This window comes from Alligator mississippiensis, chromosome 12 (assembly GCF_030867095.1).
Source record: "Alligator mississippiensis isolate rAllMis1 chromosome 12, rAllMis1, whole genome shotgun sequence".
NCBI lineage: Eukaryota > Metazoa > Chordata > Crocodylia > Alligatoridae > Alligator > Alligator mississippiensis.
The window spans coordinates 37,142,948-37,168,170 of record NC_081835.1 but is presented as its reverse complement, the minus strand read 5'-3'; the positions used below and the strand labels follow the sequence as shown (position 1 = coordinate 37,168,170).

General features: G+C 48.1%; 1 protein-coding gene across 1 annotated transcript in view; it reads left to right on the top strand.

Annotated features, from left to right (window-relative positions):
* The window catches only part of IPPK (inositol-pentakisphosphate 2-kinase), a 136,208-nt gene that overhangs the window by 39,770 nt on the left and 71,215 nt on the right, over positions 1–25,223 (top strand). The window contains exon 2 of the mRNA XM_014595391.3: positions 3,156–3,203. Coding sequence (XP_014450877.1) covers positions 3,156–3,203 — 48 coding nt within the window. The remainder of the gene's footprint in view (positions 1–3,155; positions 3,204–25,223) is intronic.

Below are 25,223 nucleotides of genomic sequence, written 5' to 3'. Positions count from 1 at the left end.
GTACCAGGTCGAGCAGCGCTTCACCTCTCGTCAGCTCGTAGACTTCTTGCATCAGATAGAACTTATCCACATGTGAGGAAGCTTTGCGACCATTTGGATTTGGCTGAGTGCTCTTCCCATGAGATGTCTTGGTAGCTGAAGTCTCCCATGACAATCATGCACTGGGAGTGTGCAACCTCAGCCAATTCCCTGACAAACTCCTGGTCAAACTCTTGATCCTGGGTGGGAGGTCTGTAGTAGACTCCCACCGTGTCCCCTGTGCCATGTTCCCCATGGATTTTAACCCAGAGGGTCTCCAGTCGTCCACCTCGGGCACCAATGTTGGCTTGCAGGGATGTGTAGCTTCTCTTGACGTAGAGAGCTACACCCCCGCCCCTTTTGTCCACTCGATCTCTCCTGTACAGGGTATAGCCATCTATACCTGTGGCCCAGTCATGGGAGGAGTCCCACCAGGTCTGTGTTATCCCACCGTTATTAATGTGACAGTTATGTATTGTAAATGGACTTTTTCTCTGTATATACATTGTCTAGCATAGTACATTATAAAATGTGTTTAGTCCCGTAGCCCCTACTTGAGAATAAAGAATAGGCTCTTAGATTATAAACTTCCATATTTCCATTTGATAAAGAATATTGATTATAAGTAATCCTTGTGAATGCAAGGATTCCTTGACTAATATTTTTTTTCCTTCTCTGCAGAAAGTGATTGTATGTAGGTAGGTAGGTAGGTAGTAATCCATTTTGTTATCAAGGACATAATCTAAATTTTCATTAAATTTCCAGTAGCATTTTTGTGTTTTACCTTTTAAAATGAAAGTAATAAATTGGGTGTGAGAAGTATTATTTTACACTGTTTGCTATTTATCTTCAGTATATATTTTCTGCATAAAATTAGGAAATTACCAAAAACTGTTCTGAAATATTTTAACTTTTAGGTAAAATTTCTGTAATATTTTAGGCATATCTGGGGAATCTACACTCTTTGACTTTGCATGGGGACTTAGTTGTCAAGCTGTGGTAGTTTATCTTGATACTTGCTCATTTGCTCTAAATTCAATCCTCAGTTGAGTACTACTTTTAGATATGAAAAGCATTGTCATTGTGCTTCCTCCTCCCCCCCCCCCCCCCCCAAGAATGGGACCAGCAGGAAGGGACTTGGGGACACAGCTCATGGAGGGCAGAGGGACCAAGCCCAGCAGTGCTGCCCCCCGCCCCCCCACCCACTCCTTGGAGCTGCTGGCAGTGCCGCAGGCTGCAGTGGGCCTGGACTCCAAGCGGAAGCGGCAGCATTTGACATTGTCACTGTTGAGTAGCATGAGTAAAAATGTCCTCTATCTCAAACCCTATGATATTCTCTTATGTAAAAACACTTCTAGAAGGACAATGACTTTAGGACATACAGATTTCCTTTAAAGCATAGGGAAGATACTGAATCTCACTTTTTGTATTTTCTAGCCATCATGTCTTCTCAATACTATGGTAAGGTATGGAAATATTATCCTTATTAGCGAACTGCCTGTCAAGAATGATGGGGGGGAGGGTGGGGGAGGGAGAGTGTGTGGGAACAGAGGTCCGGGCCTGTACCACCCTCCTTCTCTGGTGCTGCTTGGGGTCCCAGCCCACTGCCCCCTTCCCTGCCGCGATGGCAGGGGGAGGGAAGGAATGGTCTTGGGCCTGATGTGGGGGAGGAATGTGGGCCCAAGGGTGGGGAGAAGCCAGCCTGCTGAGGCATCTGGGGGATGGAGCAGTGGGCCTGGGCTGACATGGTGGTGGGGGGACGGGAGGAGCAGACGCAGGGGAGGAGGCCCGCTCCTCCACTCCCCCACCGCTGCTGCATCGGGCCGGACCTGCTGCTCTCCCCCCCCGCCCTGCTGCGGTGGGTTGGCTTTTCCACTGCCCTCGGTCCTCCCTCACACCCCATGCATTGCACCTGGGCCAGCTCCTCCCCTCCCCCCACCACTGCTGCTGCATCAGCCCAGGCCTGCCTCTACCTCCCCCCCCCCCAAGCCCTGCTGCAGTGGGCCTGCTCCTACCCCCCACCCCCTGTGCCAGGCCTGGGCCCACTCCTTCCCTTCCCCTCTGTCCCCTGTGGTCCAGGGCCACTCCCCTGTTCCCCACTGTGGTAGCAGGGGGAGGGCAGGAGTGTGCACAGGCCTGCTCCCCACTTTCCCACTGCTGTGACCAGCCCAGGTCCACTTCTCCCCCTCCACCCACGCTGGGCCTGGGGCCACTCGCCCCCTGCTGCTTGGGGTCTGGGCCCACTCCACCCTGCGGCGCTGTTGGCTCCAAGTTCCCTCACCTGCTGCAGGCCTCAGTTCCCCCACCCTCTGTGCACTTTGTCCCCAGTCCCTTCTTGCTGGTCTCATCCTTGATGTGGTGGGGGGGGGGAGGTGTGAATGGATCGTGTCTGGCCCTGCCCCCACTTCTTGTCCGGCACTGGTCATCCAGCTCCGCTCCCCCCCCGCTCCCCCAGCTGTGCTGCGTCTGGGCCCATTTTTCCCTCTGTCAGCCCCCTGCTGCCTCAGGTGGCTAGGGGGAGGCCTATACCACTAGCCTTGCCCCCTCCGCGTCATTCCCTCCGTCGCTGCCACCTCAGGGCTGCTTCGGGGCTGGGCTGCCATCATAGTGGGGGCGCACGTGGGGACCAAGCCCCATGTCCTCTGACCCCGCTTCTTCTCTGGTTAGGGGTGGGGGAACAGTCCTGCTCCCCCCACCCTCCCCACCTGCTATTTCGGGGCTGACCTGCTCTCTCTACCCCCTTCTGCCCCACTGTCATGGCGGCACTCCACTGCGCCATCTCCAGTCCCAGTGTTTTTGGAGCACTCTGATTGGCTGTTTCAGTCAGCCAGTCACAGTACAAATAAAGCGTTACAGATGGACAGAGAGGCAGACTAACTAACTAAGGCTTTTATAATATTAGAATTGAGATGATGAAAGCATAGAGTGATTTATTTAAGATCTCACAGGAGGTCTTTTGGCAGAGCTGGTAACAAACCAATTGGCTTGAATCTGAGGCCTGAATCACAAGACTTGCCTACCATGCCTTCCTTTAAAATTGTTCAGTTTCTTAAATACTTCAGCTGTAGCTGTCTGAATTACCTTATTGTGTCTTTATGCTAATAAAACAATCTTTTCCCTTTTTTTTCTGTCTGTAGCGCTGTGTGGTGCTGCGTTTTTTGAAGTTTCCACCAAATCGCAGTAAGGTAAGATTAAAATGCATGGTTCTGACCGAATTCTTCTCACCTGTTTTGTTTCAAGTTTCTATTTCTGTCTTATATCATCGTTTTTTGAAATGGTATCTTTCTGCTGGCTTCATAATTAAATTATGCAGCTGCCCAGTAAAAACAGAATAATTTTTTTTTTTTTTTTTTTTTGGTATTACCCTTGGTAATATAACTTCACTTATAGAGGAATTTAGCAGGCAGCTGAGCCAAGGTGTGTTTCACAGACAGTATAAAAAATTGAAAAGCTGTAGGACAGTGGGAACGTTTTACAATTTGGAAAGCATCTTATTTTTGAAATTCACCAAATTTGGTTCTGTATTTGTGGGTCTTGCTGTAGAGCAGACATGTTTGATATTTACTATCTGCAAGAGCTCTTCCTTTGTTCAGTTCTGGTGTAATGAGAAGATGAGTTGTAAGCTTTTTCGAGTCACAAGACTGAATCCTTTTGTGAGTGTTGGGCCAAGTGTGATTTAAAAGTTGCTGAGTTCAATTACAGTAAAAATAGCCCATACGTCTCGTCCTATTTTTAACTTCAAAATCTTTCTCTACATAGATGTTAGGGCTGGAAGGGACTTTGCAAGATCATTGGGTCCAGCCCCCAAATGTTAATATTGTTTGAATCCTTGCTAATATTGTTTGACTCTTTATAGATTAGTAGCTAACTGTCTGATATTTGTTTTCAAACTTAGAACTTTCTGATCCTATAGAGTGATTCACTGAATGCCCCTTACAAGATCACTTTGGATCTCAGGTTAAACTCTGCTTGTACCCATCATAGATAAAGAAAAATATGCCGACAAAATTAGTGAAATACTGGGTCAGACGAGTGGTACATCTAGCCTAGATCCTGCCTCCAGCAGGGGCCACCAATCACTTTCCCCATGTGGGAATTGATGGCTGGCTGGAGCTGCTGGCTTTGGGCTGCTGGCTCTTGCTCTCCACCTGGGCTTGCCCCCTCAACACCCAAACCACCCAGTCCGCTTTGCCCCTTGACACTCATAGAGGGAGTGATGCAGCCCTCGGAGACAGGGGAGGGGTCAACAAGGTGGGTGGCAGGGCAGGAGACGGGGATCTGCACAATGTTCTTCTTGGGGTTTGGTTGACTGTTGGGGGGGCCCTGCTTTTTTCTCTTCATCAGTTGAGTTTGGAGGTAGAGGACTGAGGGCTATGGCAGGGGTGGCATTGATGGGGTCTGGAGAAGACGCTATGGGCATCTTGGTGGTGGTGGTGCCTGCCATAGAGAGGTGCAGGGTTCATCTTAATGTCAGCCCTCCTCTTGGGTGGTGCAAGGGGGCCTTCTCTATTGGAAGGACTAATGTGCACCCAGACCTTTTGCTTGGAATGGGTGGCTGATTACATTCTGCTGGGGACCGTAACTTGCTCACCTTTGGGGTGAGCAGGGGATGAGTTGGCTCTTGAGGAAGGGGTCGATATTGGGCAAGGGGGTGGTGGTGGGGTAGTGAGGGCAGAAATGCCCTCCTTGCTTCCTTTGCCTGCCCTCTCCCCTCAAGCCTGAGACCCTGCTGATTGTTGTGGCACAGGGTGTCCAGAGCTTGTGGAAGGACTGTGTCCTGGGAATTGTGGTGCCAGGGATGCTGGTAGTGTTGGCACCTATCTCTTTAGCAGAGGTTCATGGTGTTTTCTTTTACTGGCTCATGGGGCACTCCTGGCAGAGTTTCCCCAGTGCCTGGCACTTTGTGCTTCCTTTCCCCACCATGTAGATCTTGTATACAGTTTCCTGAAGGGGAATAATAAAGGACCCCTTGATCTCTGCCCTTGTGCTTACTGCTGGATAGTGACCTAGTGGCAGAAGGACTGCACGTAGTAGAGGTTGGGGTCTTGGCACTGCAGCAACAGAGTGGTGACTGGCAAGGTAGTATTCCCCAAGCTGAAGAGGGGGAGCCTGAGGACCATGTTGGGGAGGAAAGATGGGACAGAGCGTGGGACCACCCTGGTTCCCCGAGGGTTGAGGGAGATGTAGATGCCTCAGCAGAGATCCCCTTCTCCATTGCCTCTTGGGTGGTGGCTTATGTGGCAAGGAAGAACACTCCCTTGTCATGCATCTTGGAGGCTGCCACAATCTTGGAGGCTTCTAACTTGCACCAGTACTTGCATATCAGGGTGCAGGTAACAGCATTCCCCATGTTGCCTGGTAATATTAGGGAAGTGGCCCCAGTTGTCCAAGGTTGTGGGCACAGGTGATGAAGGACCCATGGTGGGGAGGCTGCAATTTCCCTACAGCTGCTTGGGCATAGGCTGAGTGGGTGGGGTGCTGTCTGATGAGACACGCCTGGTTCCAGCAGGTAGAGGTGCTGTCTTTGGTATCAGGCCCTTTGCCTTTGAAGGAGGCAGCTGGGGAGCCCTTGTGCTTGCCTTCGTTTTGATGGGGGAGTGGGGTTCCATGCCCCTGTTGGAAGGAGACTGAATAGAAGAAGCCCTCAGGTTCTGGTTCTTCTCCCCTGTCTCATTGTCTGTCCTCTTGTTTGGGACTGCCTTAGGGGTCTCTTGCCCTGCCGTTGTAGGTTGGGTGGGGTGAAGAGGGAATGCGGGACTCCCCTCTGTGTATGGGATAAGGGTTTGGCTAACTGGGAGGGTTTGTCAGGGGTGTCCCCTCAGGCTGCATTGTATGTGACAAAGTTGTGGGGGTTGGAAAGTGCTGTATGTGCATAGGGGGAGGGGAGGCTGGGGAGAGTCTTTTTGCCCAAGGGAGGGCAGAAACACGGAGTGGGGGCTGGAGAATAAATGCAGAGACTGATGCACACAGGAGGGGAGGGGAAAAGTTAATCCCTGGGGATTGGAGTGCGGGACTTAACACATGAGGACAGATGCAGAGGTATCATAGCTGATGGTGGTATAGGGCCCTTGCTAGTGTTGCTGGAGTTCCTTCAAGCTGGAGCAGCAGCAGAGGATGGTAGAGATGCATACGCATACCCTTCCCACTCTCCCCTTTTCTTCAGGGATTCGGAAAGAGCTTGCTGCAGAACCCAAGGACCAGGAAGAAGATGATTGGGAACCTGTGGGCTCAGTGAAGCCTGCAGATCTCTTGGCCCAGGGAGGAGTTGCTCCTGTTCCTGGAGAGCATGCTGTGCTCTGGGAACAAGATGGACCTCACCCTGACTCTTGCGGGGGTGGGGGGATTTCCACCAGATCCTAAGTGCCCTGAGGGCTCTGGTGGGGGTGGGCAAGGTTCCCAAGAAGAGAAATGCCTGAAAACTATTAGTAGGCCCCCAGCTTTCACAATACCTTTTTACATCTATGGGAGGGCAGTGGGGTTGCTGCCAGGCTGTGCAGCTGGCACTGCCCCCATGAAGCCCCCACTAAGTTTCCCACCACCCCCCACCAATGTGGACCGTCACTGTTGTAAACATCAACATCTGTGGCTGCAGGGGGGAGGGGGGTCTCCATAGATTCCAGGTACTTTCCTGCCTCTGACAGGCAGAATACTCTGCTGTTTCTGGGGAGCACTCTCTCATGGAGACAGGGGGTGGCATCCTGGTTCTCCCCAGGTCCATGTAGGCTGCTATGGGCAGAGTTTGGGCAGGTCACCGCAGGGTATGTTTGGTCAACCTAGTTGAGCTGACCAGTTTTACTTTTGCTGCTGGCTTTGGCCAAGAACCCACTGTTCAGGGCCCTTGCCTCTGCTGCAGCCAGGCTAGTGGATAATACTTGGAAGCCACCCCAGGCTTGTTAGCAATGCAAAACAAAGGAAGTTAAACAAATAAGTTAGCACTTAGCTGTCTTCCACTGGTTCTTCCAGGCTTCACCTCCTGGCTGCCTCTTATCTTTCAGAGACTTTGCAGTGCCTGCAGGCTTGTGCAACAAAGCAAATGATCAAGCAAGCGAGCAAACAGAAAAGAGCCCTGCTCTGCGTTCTCTTGGTGGCTGCTTAACCCCTAGCAACTCCAGGCTCCAGGCAGCCTGCTCCCTGGCCAGATGCAGCCCCTTGAGGCTGCTTTCAGTGTCTTTTATCCTTCCCACTCTGGGCTCACATGCCTAATCCTCTCTCACTCCCCACACCTGTGTCAGCTCCCTTGCTGTGGGGCTCACTGTGTCCCAGGACCTGGTTCCCCAAGCCTCTGGTGAGTTCTCCCAGGTCTGGGGTGGGTGTGCAGAGGTGCTTCTGAGGTGTGGGGTTGTTCAGACTCCCCCGACCCCCTAGTACAGGGGTGGGCAAAATGCGGCCCGCAGGTCAGATGTGGCCCACCAAGCTATTCTATCCGGCCCATGGGGCCCCTAAAAAAATTTAGAAAATTAATATTTATCTGCCACTGGCTACCTGTCATGCGGCCCTCGATGGCTTGCCAAAACTCAGTAAGCGGCCCTCTGCCCGAAATAATTGCCCGCTCCTGCCCTAGTAACAGGGCAAGGCCCTGTTACAGTCCACACTAGTGATCCTGCAGGTGGCTGAGGTGGTGCCAGGCTGCTTGCTCCATCTCCGGGTTGAAACTTTGTTAACATCTGTGCTGCTCTTCAGAACCTGGGGGTGATGCAGTTTACTCGAAGTCAGCTAGTTCTTGGCACCCTGTGCCCTCATGAGTATCTGGTTCTCAGTGGGGACTTTGATATTATCCTGGAGATGCAGGACTGAACTGTCAGGGAGTAGAACTAGGCTGCTGCAGATATCCAAAGGAGGGTCATCTCTGATCATTCTTTGATGGATATCTGGTGTGCCCACCACCCTCATGACAATGCAACATTTGGGTAAGGGTAGAAGAACTTCAGGGACACCACTCCTGGCTGAACAGGATTTACATCTCCCTGCTAAACACTCTCCAAGTCTACACCTCTGGTATTTGGCCGGCTCCCATTGGTGATCACCACCTTGCCTGTGCTGTTGTTACTCTATGACCTGAGTGCCTGTGGCCAGCCTACTGCCTAACTGACACTTCAACAACAGTCTACTGGAGGATGTGGGCGGGAAAAGAGGAGGGATGCCAAGATGTACATCATGTGCCTCCTGGTGGAGGATGGATCCCACTGTGTTGCAAGAAAGGTCGAGGGCCTTTTTGTAGAATTCTTGCTAGATCTGACCAATGCTCATATCTGTCAGGTCCTGTGGGAGGGGCAGTGCAGGTGATCAGGACCAGCAGGAGGGTCCTCAGGCCCTGGCTGAGGTCTCAGAAGCCCTTCACCTGATGCCCGCCAAGTCTCTCTGGTCATTGTTTGACTGACTGTGGAGTTCAACCAGGCCTTCTGGCTACAATTTGGGCCAAGTCTGAAGGAGATGGGGAAATCTCCTTATCGTGTATTGGGGTCATGCTGATCTTGGTGCCCAAAAAGAGGTACCCCTCTGGCCTGAGGAGCTGATGGCCAGTCTTGCTTCTCTGCACAGACTACAGGTTTGTAGAGAAAGCCATCTTACTGTAGCTAAAGTCTGTGTTGGTGGACATGATGTACCTGACAAGGTACATGATGAACACTATTCTAGCATGTGCCATCTTCAACAACTTTTACCTGGTCCAGAATATCCTTGAGCTTGCATGTAAAGGTGGCTTGTCACTTGTCCTCCTGTCCCTTGACCAGGAGGAAGTGTTTAACAGGGTGGGTGGATCATGGATACCTCATAGGCACTCTTAGGTCATTCAACTTCAGTTAGCACCTTGTGTGGCTTTTCTGGATGCTTTATGCCTCTGCAGAGTGCCTAAGATCATAAGAATTGTCATTTAGTGGATCAGACCATAGGTCCCTCTTGCCCAGTATCCTCTGTCACATAGTGGCAGAGAGTGAATGCTGAAAGGGAGAGTGAAATGGGTATGACCATGGGTTTTTTCCACTGTTGTTTTTCTACTTGCAGCCTCCAGCATTTAAGGTCTAGGAAGTTCTGATTCAGAGGCTGTTCCTGAACTCCTATGCTCAAGAGCTACTGATGCGCCTTTACTCCAAGAATTTCTCTAATCCATTTTTGAATCTGCCCCCTGGTTTAGTCGATTATTTTGGGCTGAGGGTTGCCTACTGAGTTTTGGCAAGTCATTGAGGGCCACATGACAGGCAGCCAGGGGCAGATAAATATTAATTTTCTAAATTTTTTAGTGGCCCTGCATGCCAGATAGAATGGCCTGGCGGGCTGCATTTTGCCCACCTCTGGACTAAACTGTCAACTTCCGCAACATCTAGTGGCAATGATTTCCCCACCTTAATTACACGCTGTGTGAAAAAACTTCCTTTCATTACTTTTAAACGTACTACCTACTAGCTTCATTTTATGACCCCTAGTTCTTGTATTGAGAGACAGTAAAAAATAAATCTTTATTTGTTTTTTCTTCATCATTTAGTATTTTGTAAACTGCTATCATGTCTCCCTTCAAGCATCTCTTTTTTTCTAAACTGAATTAGACCCCCTTTAGTCTCTTCTCTTATGGAAGCACCTTCATACCACTAATCATTCTTGTTGCCCTTCTCTGCACCTTCTCTAGTTCTTCTACATCCTTTTTGAGGTGTGGAGACCAGGACTGGACACGGTATTCAAGGTGTGGGCACACCATTAATTTATAAAGGGGCATAATGATACTTTCCGTTTTGTTTACAGTTCCTTTTTTAATAATCCCTAACATTTTGTTTGCCTTTTTGATGGCTGCTGATCATCGAGCTGCTGTTTTTAGTGAACTATCCACCAGAACTCCCAGATCCAGATTTTGTTCAGTATCTTCATTAACGGTCTAGAAGATGGGATGGATTGCACACTCAGCAAGATCACAAATGTGACAACAAGCTGGGGGGGGTAGTGGATACGCTAGACAGTAGGGCTAAGATTCAGAGTGACCTAGACAAATGGGAGGATTGGGCCAAAAGAAATCTCATGTTCAACAAGGACAAGTGCAAAGTCCTGCACTTAGGACGGAAGAATCCCATGTACTGGTACAGGCTTGGGGCAACTAGCTAAGCAGCAGCTCTGCAGAAAAGGATCTGGGGTCTACAGTGGACAATAAGCTGAATGAGTCATGCGAGTCAGCAGTGTGCCCTCATTACCAAGAAGGCTAACAGCATTCTAGGCTGCATTAGTAGAAGCATTGCCAGCAGATCAAAGGAAGTAATTATTTCTCTCTTCTGCACTGGTGAAGCCACATCTGGAGTTCTGTATCCAGTTTTGGGCCCCCCTTTCCACATACAGAAAGGATGTGGACAAGCTGGAGAGAGTCCAGCGGAGAATAAAAATGATTAGGGAGATGGGGCATGTGACTTCTGAGGAGAGGCTGAGGGAACTGGTCTTACTTAGTCTGCAGAAGAGAAGACAGAGTGGGAGGATTTGATAGCACTTTCAACTACCTGAAGGGTGGTTCCAAAGAGGATGGAGTTAGACTGTTCCCAGTGGTGGCAGATGACAGAACAAGGAGCAGTGGTCTCAAAATTGCAGCCAGGGAAGTGCAGGTTGGATATCTCTGTAGTAGGTAGGGGGGAAAACACTCTCACTAGAAGGGTGGTGAATCACTGAAATGGGTTATCTAGAGAGGTGGTGGAATCTCTATCCTTGAAGATTTTTAAGGCCTGGCTTAATTCCAGCCAGGGCTTTGTCATCATGTTGGAGATGGACCTGATTTGAGCAGGGGGTTGGACTAGATTACCTTCTGAAGTTCCTTCCAACCTTAATTTTCTATGATTCTGTGATCTCTTTCCTGTGTGGTAACAGTTAATATAGAGTCCATCATAGTGTATGCATAGGTTCTTACAGAGTAGGTATAGTTCAGGTTATGTTTGCCCACGTGCATCACTTTATGCTTATCTACATAGAATTTCATCTGCCATTTAGTTAACCATTTGCTCAATTGTGTCAGAACCTTCTGTTAGTTTCTCACAGTCTTGGTCTTTACCACTTTGAATAATTTTGTGTCACTAGCAAATTTGGCTACCTGGCTACTCATCCCCTTTTCCAGATCACTTATGAATATGTCAAATGGCACTGGTCCCAACACAGATCCCTGGGGGGGGGTCCTGCTATTTACTACTTTCCATCCTGAAAACTGACCATTTATACTCTTTCCTGGCTGGAATCTTGGAGCCAACCTCTTAAGCCACATGTGGACGTTCCCTGTAATCCCATGATTACCTAACTTAGTTAAGAGCATCTGTTGGGCGACCTTGTCAGAGTCTTCTGGAAGTCCAGATATATTCTGTCAACTGGATCGCATCAAGCCACCTTGTTATAGACACCCAGAAAGAACTCTAGTAGGTTGGTGAAGCACAATTTCCCTTTGACAAAACCATGTTGATTCTTCCCCAGCAAGTCATGGTCATCTATGTGCTAAACAATTCTTTGTTTTTATTATTAACATTTTCTACCAGTTTTCCAGGAACAGAAGTTAGGCTTACTGGCCTCTAGTTCCCTTCACCCCCTCTAGAACCTTTTTTAAATATGGGGTCACATTTTCCAGTCCTACAGTCCTGTGTTACTGAGGATATTTTTAATGATAACTTGCATACTCCAGTAAAGAGTTTGGTAGTTTCTGATCTCAGCTTCTTTAAGAGTCTAGGGTGAATAACATTAGGTTCTGGTGATTTGCTACTATTTAGCTTACCAATTATGTCTATGACCTCATCTGTTGAGACCTCAGTTTGGGTCAGTTCCACTGACTTGTTCCTAGACAGGAGTGATCTGGTACATCATCAAACTCAACTGGATGCTTACAGAGCCCATCCCCTTTGAGTGGGGAGTGCATCCAGGCTTCCCCTTGTTGAGCCAGCTCTACAATGTTGCTGTCAAGCCCTTTCTCTGCCACTAACATAAGTGGATGATGGGGTTGGTGCTCTTGGATTTGGCCATGAGTGGTCCTTTCTATGTATGCTGACAACATGCTCCTCACTATCACAAACCCGAGTGACCTGGCACATATGGCTTGACAGTGAGTGACTGATGGCATGTGGGTTTGCTCCCACATGCATTCTAAAGTACAAGTAGTCCTTGACTTAAAACATTTCAAGTTACAGCATTTCACACTTATGACATTTATAAATTGACACCCTGTTTCGACTTTACAACGCCTGTTTTGACTTTTCAACGCTTAATCTAATGCAATGCCACGCCTGTGAATAAGTTGGCTGTATCACTCATCTCCCTGGAGAACATCTGTCCAAACTTCCTTGAATACTTTCTTTAAGAAAGGAGACAAGACTCCAGAAAAATCCGCAGCCAAGTCCCCTGAGAAGACTCCAGCTGAGAACCCTTCAAAAAGTCCAACCAAGACCCTTTCAAAAAGTCCAGAAAAGTTACCTCAAAAAAGTCGTTCCAAATCAATATGATTGCTATTTACAATATAAATACATTAATGTAGCTATATTACTCATCTGTAATTGACAAAATACAAAATTCTGGGGTATTTTTGGTGAAAATAGGGTATGGGGCCTTGGTTCAGGAACCAATCTTGCATTTATAACATTGTTTCTTATGAGAGAATTGGTTCCGAGTTGCAACGTTTCAATTTAAGACCTGGTTTTCAGGAAGCAATTGTGTCGTAAGTCTGAGGACTGCCTGTATCCAGTCTTGCTGCTGTGTCTGGGGGCTTACCTGTCCCCCAGATGCCTCTCCCCACTGGAGAACTGAGACTAACTTGAAACCAAGATGTCTGAGTGGATGCAGGCGTGACAGGAGTTATTCAGTGTATCTCTCTCTCTGTGGTAGAGCGCTGATCATCAGCCAGCATGTCCTGTTCATGCTCTGCCACTGGTTCAGCACCCTGCCTATGCCCTAAGAAGTCTTGGCCAGTCTCCAGAGATGGGTGCAGAGGTTCTTCTGCCAGGACAGCACTGGGTCTTTGAAGGTGTTCTGTGCCTCCCCTTTCATGGGGGGGGGGAGGGGGAGGGACAGGGGCAGGACCTGGTCCGCATCTGTGGCCAGTTGTGCACTTTCTGCCTTCAAGCTCTACAGAAGCTCCTTTACACTGCCAGTAATCAGGTGCTGTGATGCCTTGTTGGGCCTGCTTTTCTCTGCCACGTCTAAGGGTTTTGATATGACTGGCAGCTCTTCTACCCAAGAAGTCTCCCCATAACAGGCCTCAGCCAACTGCTGGAGTTCTGCCAGGACCTCCTCAGAGCCTGGAAGTTGGTGTGATCATCCTCAGATGTGATTGCCCAGGACATAGACCTTCTAGCTGAGCCCCTGCTGAAAAACCCACAGCTTGTGGTGCTGGTGACAGGTATCCTGTGTGTACTGGAGGATGGTCCTGGCCAACATCACCTATATTGGGGACCTCCTGGACTTGCTAGGCGGAGGTGGACAGATCCCTCCACTCTTGTCTGATGCATGGAGCTGCCCCCACTGCATGTTCACTGCTGTTTACTACAGGAAGTCAAGGTCCCCCTGCTGCCCACTTCCTTCCCATACAGCAGCAGTTCCCAATCTGTGGTACGGGTACCACCAGTGGTATGCAGACAACCTGTCAGTGGTATGTGTTAATAGACTTATTATAATTACTTTATATGAATTTGCTGGTGGTGCTTAAAGTTGAACTAAAAAATGTGCTGGTGGTACTTAAGGTTGTATTGTTTTGAATTGGTGGTGTGCAATCTGTCAGAGTTTGGGAACCACTGCCCAACATCCCAGAGGTCCTGCACCCATATCCACCCATCACTTGGGAGCTAGTTGTGGGGCCCCTGCCTCAAGACACTCCTTGGCATTCACTGCTATATTTGGTTTTCACACAACCCATCACAGCTATCTTTACATGCTCATGCTCCACATCATACACTGTCCTGCCCAAACCAAGTGGTGGGGAACACCTTCAGGGAGAGGGAGTCCTGCATGTATTTTGCCAGAGCTTCACTGGGCAGTATCCACAGGTTCCTTGGACTTTTTAGCATCAGTAGATGCTAGCCTGTGTGCTCTGCTCAGTGAGAATAGCACTGCTGTTGCCACTCTCTAGCCCAGGGGTGGGCAAAATGCAGCCTGGGGGTCAGATGCAGCCCGCCAGGCCATTCTATCTGGCCCATGGGGCCCCTAAAAAATTTAGAAAATTAATATTTATCTGCCCCTGGCTGCCTATCATGCAGCCCTTGATGGCTTGCCAAAACTCAGTAAGCGGCCCTCTGCCCAAAATAATTGCTCGCCCCTGCTCTAGCCCAACGCTGCCTCCTTCATCAGGGACTGATTCATCTGCAGCCCACCCACATGTTGAGTGGGAGCTGGCCTTCAGAGGGCGATGAGTAGCCACCCTCACCAAGCAGATGGTCCAGGCACAGCTGAGTCCATCTGGAGGAGGCTTCTCTCCCCACCAAAGAAAGGGATTGACAATAATTTGAACCCTGTCATGTCTAGGGCTGTGCCTGAAAACCCATCTTTGGAGTAAATTCTCTGGCTTTCCTGAGGAGGGGAGGATACTTCAGTAGACAACTGAACACTAAGTAGGACTTTGTGCAGAGCCTCTTGTTTCCTGCCCTGCCACCTACCTTGACTATCCCTTCTCTCCCTTCAGGGGCTGCATTCTGCCTCCCTCTCCCCCCCGATTGGTGTCACGGGACAGCAGATTAGGTGATTTGGCCAGTGTTCCATCAGGCCTCTGCCCCCACTGAGGAAGAGTAGGGAGATGTGCTTATCCACCGTATGAGTTGGGAGGAGCCTTGACCCTACCCAGAAATGAGTAGTAGGACTATTGGGACTCTGTAGGCTCAGTGTAAATTATAATTCTCTTGGCCCTGAGAGTGCCTGGGGAAGAGTTGCTTCCATTCCTGAAAAGTACACTATGGTCTGGGAACAAGGTGAAGCTCATCCTGGATTGCGGCAGGGATTACCACCAAATCTTCAGAGCTGTGAAGAAGAGGCCCCTATTAGGGTAGGACAAGGGACCTAAGAGGTATAATGCCAGGAACTGCCAGTGAACCCACAGCTGCTATTATATCCTCTGTGTCTATGGGAGGAGGTCAGGGTTGCTGCTGGGCCTAGCAACTGGCACCAACCTTCAAGATGCACCCGTTAAGCCTCCCATCACCACCTCGCAGACACGAAGACTTTCACAATCTCCACCCTTAATGTCTGTGGCTGCAGAATGTGTCTTTACAAATGCCAGGTACTCTTTTGTTTCTGGCTGAGGGAGTACTTTGTCAGAGTGGTTCAAGTGCTATATGTGACAAACTTGCAGAAGGCATGATACTGAATTACAGCCAGCATGGCTTCATCGCAGGCAGGTCTTGTCTGACCAACCTCATTTCTTTCTATGATCAGGTGACTCATCACCTGGATGAGAGAAAAGTGGTTGACATCATATACCTCAACTTCCAGAAAGCCTTTGACCTGGTATCCCATGAGGTACTGATCAGAAAACTGGAAGATATCAGGCTCAACTGCGGGACTGTCAAGTGGGTGCGAAAATGGTTGCAGGGTAGGATGCAGAGAGTCCAGATGAACAGATTGATGTCATCCGGGCGCGATGTGGACAGCAGCATACCCCAGGGGTCCATACTTGGCCCAATGCTGTTCCACATCTTTATCAACAACCTGGATGAGGGGGGTAAAAAGCCAATTGGCCAAGTTTGTGGACGACACCAAGATATGGGGTGCATATCTCCGCAGCTGGAGTATTGCGTTCAGTTCTGGGCGCCACACTTCAACAAGGACATGCTAAAGCTTGAGAGGGTCCAGAGAAGGGCCACCTGTATGATCAGGGACTTGCATGGCAAGCCATACAAGGAGAGGCTGAGGGGTCTTGGACTCTTCAGCCTAAAGAAAAGAAGGCTGAGAGGGGACCTGATTGTGGCTTACCGCTATATCAGAGGTGTACCTCTGGGACTCGGTGAGACGTGTTCACCAGGGCACCCTAGGGGAAAACTAGAAACAATGGCCACAAACTCCTGGAAAATAGTTTCAGGCTGAACCTTAGGAAAAACTTCTTCACAACTAGGGTGTCCTGACTATGGAACGAGTTCCCTGCAGAGGTGGTGCAGTCACCTACCCTAGAGGTTTTCAAGAGAAGACTGGACAGTCACCTGGCTGGGGTCACCTGACCCCAGATGTCTTTTCTGCTCATGCAGGGGGCTGGACCCGATGATCCTTTAGGGTCCCTTCCGGCTCTATGATTCTAAGTGGTGGCTTGAAGGCTGCATGTGGCTCATGGGCTCCTGCCTAGTGGCCACTCTTCCCACTGCTCCTGCTACAGTGGTGGCCTGAGTCTTTGGGTTCCTCTTCTGCTTGCTGCCTCTTTTCCTGGAGATGGTGCAACACAGCAGGAAAGGGTTCTAGGGTGCCCATGTTGCACATGGGCCGCGCATGCCATGCTGTTGGCACAGTGGCAGAGGGGAGCTGCCTGCATGGTGTCTACCTGGGAGGAGGACCAAAGCTGTGGATATGGTGGGGAGGAACCAGGCTCCCTGCTTGGCTATGTTTAGTACTGGTGGTGGTGGGATTGGGCTACCCATGCTGGGGGGGGATTGGTGCTTCCTGCATAGCAAGCAGTATGTACAGTATGTGGACCCTGGGTCTGTAGTTCGCACTGCGCATGGCCCCCAGTGACCCAGAAGTTGGACAGCCCTGCTCTATGCTGTGGCTTAAGAAGACCTGCATGACCCCGGCCATCAAAGCCACTTCAGCCACCTCAGAGATGTGTGAGGTAGTGACTCTGTTCTCCTTCGGCTTGCAGCCAGGGATCGTTCATATGGTTGAAATGGTGCTGGGACCAAAAATAGGAGTGAATCCTGAACCTACTTAACATCTATGCCCCTGTGAACAATTTGGAGATGATATTCTATCAACTACCACAGTACTCGGAGCCCTCATGAGTACCTGGTTCTTGGACACTTCAGCATCACCCTTGAGGTGCAGGACTGAACTGGCAGAGAGTGGAGCCAGGTGACCATAGATATCCGAAGAGGGAGATCATCACTCAATTTCTGATGAATTTCTGGCTTGCCCAATACCCTGACAACGCAACCATGTTCACCTCCCTCAAAGTAGAGGAACATCAGGCATGTTACTCCTGGCTAGAAAGGATCTTCATCTTTCTAGTGACATGAATGATGAATGCCCCAAGCAGCTGGGGGGGCACAACAGTGGCAGGGAGCGGGGAGCTCCTGCAGATGCCGCTGGCACTGTCGTCAGGGGGAGTGGCAACCACCAACCAGGGGTTGGCAGCTACCCATAGATGCCGCTGGCAGCATCGAACAGCAATCGCTGACCACCCGCAGACACTGCTGGCTGTGTCGGCAGCGGGGGAGAAGTGGGGCAGTGGCAACTGCCCATAGGCGCTGCTGACAGTGTCAGTGGCGCTTTTTTGTAGGGGGTGCACGTACAAGAAAGTTGGTAGATGCAAATATTGCAGGCAGGAGTATGCTAACAATGCAACAAGAACGAAGAAACATTTAATAACATGAAACTGTAGAAACTGTCCTGAAAGAGTACAAGCCATATACAGAAAGCTGATATAACCAAGTGGTGGAACAACATCATCTGAGAAAAGTCTACTTCAAGAATCCTGTGTAAGTAAACAAATTAATATGTTAAACAACACACAGTATAGATTAGCATCTATATTGTTTTAAACCATTATCATTTTAAAAGTTGTTAATGCAACTGTGGACTTGTTTGGTTGGTTGTATCCTACTCTTCTGCTTGCACTAAGCACCCAAAGTGGCTTAGGCTTAAGAATAATTATTTAAAAAATGACATAATAGATAAATAGCTAACTATTTCAACCCAGCAGAGTGAGCTTAGTCCTCTGGCTGATGGCAGAGGCCAGAGTATACTTTCCTTTGGCTTTGCAGTCCCTGCGCAACTGAGCAGCAAGTTGAGCAGCAAAGTGTTTTTTCTGGCAGGGAAGGGGGGAAGGAAAGCTCCCTGCCGCTTCTCCTTCTGATGGATGAGGCCAGACTAGAATAGGCTGAAATAAAAATCTTTCCCCCCTTTTGTTGCAGGAACTTGGTAGCTCAAGTGAAATAGCAGATTTGCAAAAAATGGAAAATGAAGATGTTGAGCTGCCAGGTCTGGGGGAAGAAGCGGCAGGAATCCTCGCTTTCAACATCACTGTCACCAGATATGCGATCCACCATGAGTAGCTGTTCAAGACAGTCAAGCTTTTTATCAAGCTTTGTGGACAAAACGTCAAAAGAAGATCAAGGAAAAGCAGATGAGATATTAGCTCGAGCTATATTTGCAAGTGGTACAGCTCTTTCCATAACTACAGATCAATACTGGAAGGAACATCACAAGCTAATTCACCCATCATATAAATTACTGTCATGTTATTGCTTATCACATTCTCTCTTAGATAGAGAGTATGACAGAATTTAAACAATGGTTATTCAAAGGATTTGTCAAGCAGAATCACTGACTCTGATGTCAGATGGATGGACTGATATACAAGGAAATCCTTTATTGAACATTGTTAGCAATACCTGAACCAAGATTCCTGAAAGCAACTGCTACCAGATCTAGTCATACAGGTGAATACATAGCCACATTACTGAATGAAGAGATTGAAAGTGCAGGTCCCTCTAGGGTACAAGCTCTTGTAACTGATAATGCGAGTAACATGAAAGCTGCACGGCAAATATTAAAGGCACAGTATCCTAATTTAATAGTATTTGGCTGTCTTGCTCATGGGTTGAATCTTTTTGGCAAAGGACATAGTAAGTGGGAATACAGTGAAGTGGGAGTACAGTGAATATTGGCAAACTGAAAAGCAATTGTGAAGGTATTCAGCAATTGTCATATTGCTAATTGGATTTTGAAGAAATTACAGAAAGAGAAGCGGGGGAAGGAAAATGCACTTTTATTGCCAGGAGAAACTGGATGGGGCTCAGCTACGAAGTGTTTACATGGTTTGCTGTACACAAAGAACTGTTTGCAGTGTGCTTCAATAGATGACACAGTATCCCAGATTATTCCCATGAACATTTAGAAGCAGATTCTTGACAACGATGTGACTGGGTTCGAGTTCAAGGAGCATTCAGTTAGCTACTACCAATTTCAGTGGCTGTCAAGAAACTTAAAGGAGATGCACCAAGCCTTTTAAATATTCCAGAGATATTCAGACAACTGAATGAAAGTCTAATTGAGCTTTTGCCTTCTTCACCTGTGTCCAAAAAAGAAGTAAAACAAATGTTTACTAAGAGATCTGAGTTTTGTTGTCATCCAGTTCATCTGGCAGCAAACCTTTTGGATCCTCAACACAGAGGACAACATTTATCAGAAGATGAATTATCTACTGCTCTTGATACAATTATGGAAGTAGCTAAGAATGTCCTCAACATTGACAAAATAGCCGGGATGACAGACATTGCCGAGTACCATGCGAAAAAAAACTTTTGGAGCAAAAGACATCATTTGGCAGGCAGCAGAGAATGTCTCTTCTTGCATGGTGAAAGGGATACTGTAACACCTGACTGCAGCTTCTTGTGGATGGAACTGAAAGGCTTTCTGCTCAATCAAGGCAAAAAAGAGAAATAGACTATCAAATGAATGCACCACTAAGCTTGTTTCTGTTTCTCAGAATCTCTTGCTTCTGGAGAAGCAGTCAGAAGCATAATTAGTGAAGAAGGTGCAGTGTGATAAGTTGCCTTTGCCCATAGACTCATTGGTAAAACTATCCTTTAGCGAAAGAGAATATGGTTCAAGTAGTTCTGAATCAGATTTGCCTCAATCTGATTCTGAAATGGAACTAGTAAGTAGTGTACGTGATTCTGCACAATAGTGACGGTGAAACTGGAGGTGCCACAGTGACCTCAGTGGAAGAAGCAGATGAGTGGACAACCACGGTGCATCATGCACAGTTCTTTGGATGAGTTTAAACTAGTGTGTCAACAGTTTTCAGTGCCTTTGTTTTTTTTTCTTAAATTTAAACAAGCAATGTAAGGGAAGTACATGCTATTGTGTATTGTCTTTACATTTTTACAAGTATTCCAATAAAAATAATTTCTTTCCACATAAAACTTTGAATTTGTTTGGATATAACATTAAATACAACACACTTAATATGGTTTAATTTTTTTTCCTAATTGAATATTTCAGTTCAAATACTTGTGGCTATTGGGATATAAAATTAACATGGGGGTACTTTTTATTTTTTTTACTAAATAAAAGTCAAATAAACATGCTAAATCAGATCACGCTCTAGTTAGGTCATTGGAAAACTTTTCGATTCAAAATTTTCTGGAAAACCCATATCTCTAGCAGGTGGGCTGTACTGACCTTGCTTCCCAAAAAAGGGCACCCTTGCAACCTGAGGAACTGGTGCCTAGTCTCACTCTTTCTGTATGACTTTGCAGCCTATATAAAAGCAACTCATGGTGGCTAAGGTCTGTGCAAGTGAACATGACTCACCCTGATTAGACTTGCATAGTTCCAGGGCATACTACCTTGAACAACTTGTACCTGGTCTGGGATTTTCTTGAGCTTGCTTATAGGGATGGCTTGTCATTTGCCTTTGGACATGGACAGGAGGGCTGGTCATCAGTGAAGTCATCCTATCTATGCTCAAGCATTGGCTCAGTACCAGGCACCTCCAGAAATGGGTGCTGGGGTTCCTTTGGCCAGGATGACCACTCCGCAGGTGTCTTATGCCTGGTTTTCCTCATGGGGGAGTAGGACCTGGTCCGTGTGCACCCTCAGTCTTCAGGCCAGAAGAAGCTTCTCTGTGGTGTTTGTAGTCTGGCAGCATGGTGCCTGAGGGGCATACCATCCTCTGCTTTCTCAGTGTTCTGATATGACTGGCAGCTCTGTCTGCGAGGTTTCCCAATGCGAGACCTCAGTGAGCTGCCTGATTTTTCTACCAGGACCTCTCCAGTACATGGAGGGGGTTTTCTCTTCCAGATCCATGGACCTTCTCACTGAGCCCCTGTTGAAAAACCCATAGCTGGGTGTTGTTGGTAGTAGAGTCATCCTGGGGGTGCCAGAGGCTGGTTCTTGTCAACATCACTCATATTTGGGACCTCCTGGATTTTGTCAGGCAGGCATAGGCAAATCTCTCTGCATTGGACTAGTGCATAGAGCTCCTCATGCCATATTCTACTTGTTAGTTACTTCAGGAACTCGATGCTGCCCCATATTCCTTACTGCCATACAATAGATGCTGGTAGTCCCCACCTGTCCATGTTCCCCGCCACCCTCTGAAACTAGTTGTGGCATCCCTGCCTCACCAGCCCCTTTTGGGACTCCTGCTACACCAACTCAGCAGACCTGGGGAAAGCATCCAGTCCACTTTTGAACAGCTTGTTGGTGCCAGCTGGATGCCCTTGTGCTCCATATTTCTTATCCAGACACCAAATAGTAGGGCACCTTCAACGGTGAGGAGCCCCCATGGACCAGCCAGTAGGGCTGTGCAAAGCTTCGGTCACTGATTCAATTTGGCAGAGATTTAGCCCGATTCGGTGGCTGAATCTCTGAATCCAAATCGAATCAAGAGACCCTTTAATCTCTCTAAATTGATTCGGAAAGATTTGACAATTCAGATAGACACAGCTTTAAATGTTTTTTCTACATACCTCAAGGTACCATGTGTCTTGTGAATGCTGAGATGGTGGGGTGAATAGAGTGTCCCACAGGAGAGTGGGGGGTGGAGGCCCCCAGTGCGCTCGGCCACACATCCGGAAGTGGACTAGAAGCTCCCCTGCACCGTTACCAGCTTGGTGACTGGTACCCTCCTGGGTCTGGGGGGACACCCAGGGTCCCTCCATGGCTTGTTGCTGAGCTGGGGGTGGGGGAGACTGCGCATTCGGCGGTGGACCCAGTACTTCCAGTCGACTTTCGGGTTCACTGTCAAGAATGCAGGGGTGGGCCTTCCTATGCTCCTGTGGGACGCTCCACCCGCCCCACCATCTCAGCATTCACAAGCCACATGGTACCTTGAGGTATGTAGTAAAAACATTTAAAGCTATGTCTATGGTTAAATCACTGCTTCTCTGAATCAGCATCAAATCTTCAGATTTGGATTTGGCTGAATTGAATCGGGGACAGTGATCTGAATCAACGAATCAAATCACTGTCCCCAATTCGGGTTGAACCCGAATCTGAATTTTATATGGCCCGTTTTGCGCACCTCTACTAGCCAGTAATCTATCTTTGTCCTATGACCCTCAAGGGATCTAGGTTGGTAGCTCTTGCGTGGAGGTTTTGGCATGGGTGTGTGCCTGGCATGCTTAATAGACTCCCCTGACACCATTGTCCCTTCTGCAGCCAAAGGGAGACTGTATTGCAAGTGTATCTGGAGCGTACCAGGCTGCAGCTCCCCTTCTACGTCCTCAAGAATGTCTTTATTTTCTGGTTGCACCTTTTTCCTTGCCCTTTTATTTTGTGCATGTCCTATCCATAGCCCCACAAAGTCCTGAGAACTTCTGGTCAATCTCTTGGCCCTGGCTAAGCTGTCCATCTAGCAGACTAGGAAGGAGTAACTTGAGGACGCTTGGGCAACTAAGGGGCTGTCTGTGTTTTTCCATTGTTTGTGCATGTTTTTGAACAGAGTTCACTGGGCAGCATCCTCTGGTTTCTTAGATATATTAAGCAGGGGTGAGCACCAGCTGGAATTCAGTGCTTGGTGTCCTCCCTTTGCATCCTAGTTACTAATCTGTAACCTGCACTCCTGTTCCTGTTTTTATTCTAACTTGTCCCATGAAACTTGCTGTGCATTTAGTTGTCTCTTCCTAATCACTGAGTGGGCTTGCAGGTCTATAACTAATAGTTCTACCTCTAATAGTGGCAAGTGAACGAAGGAAAATACTTGAAAGGGCATATCGCAGTCATCCCCTGCCATATCCTCCCTGGCATCAATCATCGCTGTTCTAGGGATGTTTGGGATAGACCACCGATGATTTAATTGCTTCCAATGGATCTGTCCTCCATGAGTTTAGCTAATCCCCCTTTGAACCTGGGTATGCTGTTTGCCCCTATGGTCACTATGGCAATGAGTTCTACAAGTTTAACTATGTGCTGTATAAATAAAGTACTTACTCTACTTTGTTTTAAACCCACTTTCTGATAATTTCATTGGGTACCCACTAGGTCTTGTGTCCTGGGACTTGGTGAATAACAATTCTCTGCTCAGTTTATCTATACCCCATCATGAGTTTATTAGACCCCTTATCATATCACCCCTCAGCCTTCACCTTTCCAAAGTGAAGATTCCTAGCCTTTTTAGTTGCTTCTGGTAAATAGCTGCCCCATACCTCTGATTATCCTTGTAGCCCTTCTGTGTACCTTTTCTAGTTCCATTGCATCCTTTTTGAAATGTGGAGACCATAACTGCACATAGTATTCAAGATGCGAATGTAGTATAGATTTATGCTGTATCATTTTTGTTTTGATGACCAACATTGTATTGCTTTGTTTGGTCACCACCACATATTCAGGCAATGTTTTTTACAGAACCATTTACAGTGATTCCAAGGTTTCTTTCCTTTGGTTATTTTTTCCTGTGTATTATTTTTCACTTTTCAACATTGAGGTTTATCTGCTGTTACTTTTGCCCCCTCACTCAATTTTGTGAGATCTTTCCGGGCCTTCGCCCCATCATTTTGGGATTTGCCTACCTGGAATAATTCAGTATCATCTGCAGACTTGGAGATTTCACTGTGCATTCCCTTTTCTGGGTTATTTATGAATATATGGAACAAAACCAGCTCCCCACCGCCCACAGATCCTGGCACAGACCTGACTGTCAACTTTCCTCCACCCTGAAAAATGACCATTTAGCCATACTCTGTTTCTTATCCTTTAATCAACTTTCGATCCATGAAAGGACCTTATTTCCAATCCTGTGGCAACCCAGGTTTTTTAAAATTTTTTTTAGAACCTTTGGTGAGGGTTCTTTAGCAGAAGCTTTTTAAAAATTCAAATATATCAACTGGAACCTTCCTATCCATGTGTTGAACACCATCTTATCTTGCCAGCAGATGAGTGAAATAAGTTTTCCATATTCAAAAACTATGCTGACTTATCCCCGATATGTACTATTTATCTGTAGGACTACTGATTTTAATTTTAATAAAGATTCTACCAATTTGACAGGAATAGATGTAAGACTTGCTGGTCTGTAATTTCCGGAATCATGTTACAAACATACTGGCAAAATCCTTTTTTGGTTTGTTTTGTTTCATTTATTTTCCCAGGACAGGATTGTGTTCATGTCTGTCTGTCCACTTAGCCACTGGTTCACAAGTAATCATGATCCAGGTTTTAAGAGTCTAGCTCAGTGGTCGACAACATTTCTGGGCAGAGTGCCAAAAACACCCACAGATTTGATTTGTAAGATGTTGGTATGCCAGGAGTGGATGGCAAGGAAGCCACAAGGGTCCCAATCCTTGTTGTGGCCATGCATCCCTGGCCCCTTCCCTGTCACCTGCCTGAGGCATGTGTGGACTCGCCATCAGCAACAAGCTAGGCTGGGGCTCTGTGGACCCTGGTTCAACCACTCAGTTTATGATTAAGCGTTGGGTAGAAGTTCCCTGATAGAGATTTTGGGGGCTGTGGAGCCTGCACCTCGCTCCGCCTGGCCTATCGGGGTGTTGCCCCCTCCCCTCAACTCACCTGCCACGACTTGGATGTACTCAATTACCTTCAGAGGGGTCTCCAGTGGAGATCTTTATCCTGGGTGGGGCCTCCCGATAGACGGTGTTACTCATGGTTATCGGACGCGGTGATCTACGGGGCTCCGCCTCCCCTACACCCCGTCCACACGCCAACCGCTGGGCGATGTCTTCCAGATGTTGCCAGGCCCAGTATGATGGCCTCTGACCGGTTCCCGGTTGTCCTCCCTCCTGCTGAGAGGGGTTTCTCCTTTCTCCTCCCTTATAGATAATACTCCTCCGAACCAGGGGGAGCTGGTGGGTGCTTCCCCTGGTTCCAGCCCCCTCCTGGGGCCTCCGCTGTCTCCCCTTTCCTCCCGTCTGCAGGGCGCTCCCCTGCCTACTGTGCGTCTGCCGCTTCAGGACGCAGAGAGAGTGCCTCGGCGTGCACTCTCTGACTGCCTCTCGCTTGGCTGCTGGCGAAAGGCTTCCAGCTCTTGCCTACACTGCCTGCTTGAGACCCGCAGGCGGGGTCCTCAACGCTCCGTGCGAGAGCCTGCAGCACGGGCAGCACACCCGTACTCTCTTTCC